The following is a 6,464-nucleotide window of genomic DNA, read 5'->3' as shown; positions in this document are numbered from 1 at the left end:
GGCACGAGGCTCTGAACCTGCTCCTCTCCCACCAGCCAAACTCAAGGCTCTGAACCTGTTCCTCTCCGCTAGCCAGGCACGAGGCTCTGAACCTGTTCCTCTCCGCTAGCCAGGCACGAGGCTCTGAACCTGCTCCTCTCCGCTAACCAGGCACGAGGCTCTGGGGCTGCTCCTCTCCAGGCACTTCTAACACACACATTTCACTAAGCACCAGGTCTCACAAGCTGTCATTCCACAGTATACCGTGTAAACAATAGTCACGGCACTTACTGTAACTGAAATCTCATGGGATGTTGTTTTAGGTTTATTAATTTTAATTACGTATGTGTGGGTGAGAGTGTGGGTTTCTGGAAATGAGAGCTCTGTCTGTGGAGATCAGGAGAGTGAAGCGGAGGAGACAGACGAGGCTGCTTCCAGAAACAAGGAGCACTGAAGAGTAGAATGGGAAGCTGGGTGGGAAGCTCGGTTTGAACATCAGAGGAACTCGAGCAAAGGAGGAGGGCTTCTAGACACACATGAAATGCAGAGATGAGCAAATGCGGCAGAAAGGAAGGCTGACAGGGACTAACACAGATCTCCAGGTAATCAGAATCTCAGGGCTGACGTAAATGACAGTCAGATCTCCTCAGCACACCTCTGATGTCAGCTAACGACCTAGGAAACAAACATACCCAGTGGGCAACAGTGACCAGGGAACCATTGTCTTCCCTGCTCTTTCTGCTCAGGTGTCTGGACAGCTGAGAGAATATTTAGAACAGGACCATTCTACCTGCCTAGCCAGGAGAAACCCGCACAGCTCAGCGAGAGGAGGATGCTTATAGATACAGGAGACACAGGGGACAGGATGGCTGCTCTTTTGCTCATGGACACCACAGTGGTTTGGATGAGAATGGCCCTCCGAGACACATCCACTTGAACACTTGGTCCCCAGCTGAAGGAACTGTTTGGGAAGGATTAGGAGGTCTTTGAGGTCTCAGAAGATTTGTGCCATTCCAGTACGTTCTGCCTGCAGCTTGTGGATCAAGAGGTGAGTGCTGACTGCTACCACTGCTCCCTGCTGCCATGCCTGCCTGCCATCAGGGTTCTAACCCTCTCAAGCCATAAACCATAAACTCTTTCATATGTTACCCTGCTCAGAGTGTCTTATCACAGCAGTGGAAAAGAAACTAAAACAGATTCTTTAACCATGCCTGCTGGGAGCCGATTTGAATAGCTGCCATTACAAGATGGCATTTGGCCCCAGCCTCGCTTGATAGATAACTCCATGTTAGGGTTGCAGTTCTTCCACCGGAAAACAGGGTGAGTTGTTGTGATCTAGCTGCCCACACTTCCCCTGACCGGCAGGGGAACATCCTGGTCTGTAACTGACAGGGATGTTCCCCTGCTTTCTTTCCTGCCGGTGGGTCTCCAGAAAAGCAGTGAAAGTATCAAAGTATCAAAAGTTGCTAGGCAGACTCCCTATATAAGCAGCTATAGTTCAGAGCTCCGAGCCCCTTGCTTTCTGCTCTCCCTACAACCAAGAGGCTCTAATAAAGCGTGATTTGAGAAGAATCCTCGTCTGGTGGCTGTTCCTTCCTGCTGGTCAGAAAGTTCGCCGCACATGCCTTCCACAGCCAGTTAATTTCAGGGCTATACTGGGTAGAATGGCATATGTACTTCACTCCTAAACTACAAAAGCCCCCCTCTGTCTCCCAACAGCCAGCATCCTAATCATGAGACACTGTGGACTCCGGCAGAAACGGCTGAGAGGGAAGAGAGAGCAGCTCCCGGGCAAACCCTACGGTTCCTAGTGATGTGGTACAATACGCACTGCTGGTCCACCGTACAACTTCGTCTCTCTCGCACGCTGTCAAACATGGACTAAGCTGTATGAAATGGCACACTCGGTGTTCAGTGCAGCACTGGCAGGCGGTAGCTGTTCGATGCCATCTGCTGCAAACTACAACCAGGTAAAAATGTGTCTGGATATTAGCACCAACTACATAAACCGCAGAGCATAAGGGAAGACTCCTTCATAAATTATTTGGACAATTAAAAACTTTTTGAATGATAAAAGGAGAAAAAAAGCATTCTATCCTTTCAACAAAGACATGGTTAACTTTTGAAAAACACAGCTGAAAACATGATAACCAAAATATCATCAGTTATTTGTATGTCGTTACAAATTTATAGACATCTTAGTAAAGACAGACATGCACTACATTGTACTACACGACCACAGGAAAGGAGAGAAAATACATCTAATGGCCAAAGACAAAGGCCCAGTACTCACCTGTCACCTGGGCCCGGGTGAGCCTCTCACTACAGCTGTGCCCAGGGCTGCTCTCCTGCAGCTGTAGCCACTCCTGGCCTTGGAACAGGTAGAGTTTAGCTTCTTTCCCAACGGCCACCGCTATGTTGTTGATTCTGACACACAGAAGAGCATGGTCACCTTGGCATGAAAACAGAAATTATCAACTAGTTCAGTCATGTAAAGAACTAAAGCAGTGTTTTATTGAGTATTTTTGCATCCATGTTCGTGAGTGAGGGTGGTCTGTGATTCTCTTTCCTGGTTGAGTCTCTGTGTGGTTTCGGTATCAGGGTAACTGTAGCCTTATAAAAAGATTCTGGCAATGCTCCTTCTGTTTCTATTATGTGTAACACTTTGAGGAGTATAGGTATTAGCTCTTCTTGAAATATCGAAAGTAGTTGCCTGTAGGGGGATGGGAGGTTGGTAAAGAGGTGAAGCCGTGGACCTCTCAACATTGTACAGTTTCCTAGTCTTAAGTTCTTTGGTCACTGAGTTATTGGTTAAACCTTTTCAGTACGTTAAAACGTGTACATGAAGAGTAAGCCTCTTCCGTGAGTGAGTACACAGCATCAGGTTTTACCAAGTGACTCGAGAGCTCCACTAGCACTTTAAATGGTTGGAGTTCTGTCTCAGCGTAAGCTGCAGTTCTGTCTCGGCACAGCTTTACCCAGTTACACTGCAACCGACCAAAACGTGGCAAGAACTACGCATAAGAGAATCATATGTGCGTAGTATGTAAGAGAGACCAGCTGTGCACAGGTTATCCCTTCCCCGATCTGTCAGGAGACCCCTGCAACAGCATGTAACACTATCCTGGGAACCCTTCCCGAATGACACCCGGGGTGTTGGATAACCTGGATTTCATGTTTCCCCTCCGTGTTCACAAGGTAATGACGATCAGGGTTATGGGTATCTCTGTGGGGTACGAGCTCCCACAGTTCCTTGATGACCAGCACTGGCAGTTCTCAGAGGACTGCCACCGGGAGGTAAGGAACTGAGACTGTGACAAAAACACAGCGAAGCTGCTTATTCAGGGGTCTCTTCTTCCTTCACCCAGGAAGGAAATCCAGATTGTGAAAAATCGGTATTTTTTTTTAAGTCATATATTATAAAATCTTCAGTTTTTGTGTTTTTAAAGCATCCTTTTTCACCATTCATTCTGCACATTTCCAGGACTTGACAATCCTTCCCACGCCAATGCTTCTCCTTTCTATACCATCGTCTTCTTCTGAGACTCCCTAAGCAGGTACACAGACAGCCACAGCTGCAGCTCGATCAAATAAGCCAAAGAGATGAGCTTCATTAAGGAAATCACTTCTAATGCAGTAGTGTCAAATTCAAAGTACCAAGAAAACACTAAAACTAAGAGAGCAAATAAATTGGAGCAAAACTAATAGGACGAATCGCAAATTCATCAAATGAAAGCGTTATTGCTTTTCCTGGGGGATATCAGGAAGTAAGAATAAAATGCAGCCCTTTCAGACAGGCTAGAGTGTATCAATCACGAAACTTTCTCGACACTTAAACGCATTTCCACCAACTGAACTCTAGGCACAGGGTAAACCTATTGCACGGTAGCACGGTAACCAAACAGGGGAGGCAATGACAGATCCCAAATCCGCTCCAAGTACGTTTCCTGCAACCGGTGTTACAAACAACCGGAAAGCTCGGGTCCGGCGCTGACATTCACTCGCCACCACAGGGCCCAAATGCACAGAGTGAGGCCAAGTGCGGAGCAGGGAGCACAGCCCTGGGAAGATGCATCAGGACGGTCCCGTTTGCACCGGGGAGCGTCGGGGAAATGGAAACCGCTCTCAGGTGCATTGGGCTGTGGCCTGGTGAAGGCGCCCGGCCGCGGCGATCCAGGGGAGGCCGGGACGACGTGGCGGGAGGGAGGCGCCGCGGCCGCCGCCTACCGACCCCGGGCCTGCGGGAGACCGCGCGCCTCCAGCCCACCCGCCCCGGACCTACCGTGGAACTCGAAATGGCCGATGCTCTGGCCCTGGGCGTCCCGGGCCGCGGCACTGCTGAAGCTGCCCCGCAGGGTCTTGGCCTGGCCGCCCTGCGGCCACCAGCAGCAGCACGTAAGGGCTAGCGCCAGCAGCCGCAGGCCGCCCATGCCCGCAGCCCGCTCGCTCGCGCGCCTGGCAACCGCCTGGGGCCTGCAACCCACGTCGGCGGCGGAGAGCGGGGCGGGGCCGAGGGGCGGGAGTCCGAGAGTGACAGCCAATGAAGCACGGGTTCGCAGCCACGAGCCGGAGACGGTAGCCAACCGTCGGCCGTGGTGGGCGGGACGTGCTGGTCGGCCGGTCCCAGCGCTCCCCGGCGGTGCCGCTACTTCGCGCCTGTTTTAAAAGGAGCCTCTGGGATGCTGTTTGGGGACACTGCAAACGAGCACCCTAGCAGCTCTTGCGCGCCAGGCCACTGCGCATTCGAGCGCTTGACATCAACGTCTGAGGCTTTCCAGGAAGGAACGCACTGCTGCTGCCGGGAAAACGCGCTCGAAGTTAGAGAATATTCTTTTGCTTTTCCTCTCCCGCGCCTAAGCCCACTTTAATGCTGCAAGCACACGTCGCAGGTCCAAACTGAAAAGACTAATTTCTCTTGCCACTAAGCCGATTTTTCCTTCCATGAATTCTGGGTTCCATCCTGATGGAACTATATCATCACCCACCAGGCCGGACAGCTGAGAATTAAAGATCACGTTCATTACGCGCTTTTCTTCTGGGGATGGTATGAAACCGCAGCCACTACACTATCCAGCCATAAGTTAACTGGCTTGTGGCAACTGACCTCCTCCCCATGTTAATTCTTAGCCACACTCCACCTCTGACTTTAAAGTTATAGAATGCTAAAAGCAGAACAAAACCAAACCACCCTTCCCAGCAGCATCACTTTCAAAGGGTATTCATCGCTTTTAGTCCACAACCCTCGCTCCTTAGAATATGGGTTCAAATACTTCAAATGCCCTCTCTCAATTAATGCCCATCCTTACCGCTATCCGGTCCATAAACTGAGCCTCTGTGTTGATAAGGTTTGCAAATTCCTTTGGCTGTTACTTCTTAGTTGACAGCTCCTCCTTAGCTTCGCTTTGTTTCTTTATCCCCAACATACCTAGAGAAGCCTTTCTGACACCCTGAGTCTGAGTTGGGTTTCTTCGAAACAGAATACCTCATTCCCAGGAGGGCAGTGGTGGTGCACACCCTTAATCTCCGGAGGCAGAGGTAGGGGGATTTCTGTGAGTTCAAGGCCAGTCTGGTCTACAAGAGCTAGTTCCTGGACAGGGTCCAAAGCTACAGAAAAACCCTGTCTTGAAGCCCCTCCCCCCCCCCCCCCACACACACAAAAGAAAACCTCACTCCCCTGTCAGGTCACACAGTACTGTAAGTAAATGACTTCTGGTTCTTCTGAATTTCTCACTCTATTGTAAAGCTGCAGAAGGTCAGTGAGCATCTTGATGAAAGCAAAAGTAGGAACCAAAAATTATTTCATGAATAAGCGTGTACAAATTATTTCCATTCAGCAAGTTATTTTTATAGCATGCTCACAACATACCTCACCATTTAAATAGCTCTCTTATCGGCATTTCCAGCACTCCTGGCTTCCCAGGGGAATAAGGGTATTAATATTTTGAGACTTTTAAAAATTATCCTAGTTCTTTTTAAATATGAGTAATTTTCATGCACCTTAGAAAAACATTCATAGTCAAGGGTACAGAGCAACATTTTTAGTTCTGACTTCATAATTCCTTGCCAATACCCAACTCTGAAAGGTAGCCTTTGTTAATAGTCTCAGGTGGATCTTTTCAGATAAGCCTCTACAAACGCATGTGCTATTAAACTAAATTTGCCTAAAGACTGGCCCCCAGTTTTTTGAATACTGCAGCTTAGCTTAGTAACTTCAACTAGTCAACAGGCTGCCAACTGATCAATTATGTCTGCATATAGAAGATGAATTGTATCAGGCTTCCCTTTGAGAAGGTGCAATTAGATCTATAACCTGTTAAGTCTTTCCTAAATATTACTTTTTTTAAAAAAAAAAAAAGAGAGAGATTTATTTTCTTGTGTATGGGAATTTTGCTTGCATGATGTTTATGTACCATAAAGGTACAGTGCTCTTGGAGGCCAAAATAGGGCTTCTAATACCCTGGAGCCGGGAATCCAACCTAGCTTCT

The 6,464-nt window shown here is 48.7% G+C and overlaps 1 protein-coding gene across 2 annotated transcripts in view; it reads right to left on the bottom strand.

Moving 5' to 3' along the window:
- The window catches only part of Gpr180 (G protein-coupled receptor 180), a 27,844-nt gene extending 23,407 nt beyond the window's left edge, over positions 1-4,437 (bottom strand). For both annotated transcript variants that reach the window (XM_005355661.3, XM_026783279.1), the window contains exons 1-2: positions 4,262-4,437; positions 2,273-2,431 (exon numbers count right to left, since the gene is read on the bottom strand). In XM_005355661.3, the coding sequence (XP_005355718.1) occupies positions 2,273-2,431; positions 4,262-4,409 (307 nt within the window). In that variant the 5' untranslated portion in view covers positions 4,410-4,437. The remainder of the gene's footprint in view (positions 1-2,272; positions 2,432-4,261) is intronic.
- Positions 4,438-6,464: the final 2,027 nt, after the last annotated feature.

The sequence above is a fragment of the Microtus ochrogaster genome, chromosome 17 (genome assembly GCF_000317375.1).
Source record: "Microtus ochrogaster isolate Prairie Vole_2 chromosome 17, MicOch1.0, whole genome shotgun sequence".
Taxonomy (NCBI): Eukaryota; Metazoa; Chordata; class Mammalia; order Rodentia; family Cricetidae; genus Microtus; species Microtus ochrogaster.
This window is presented reverse-complemented; position numbering and strand designations above follow the sequence as displayed.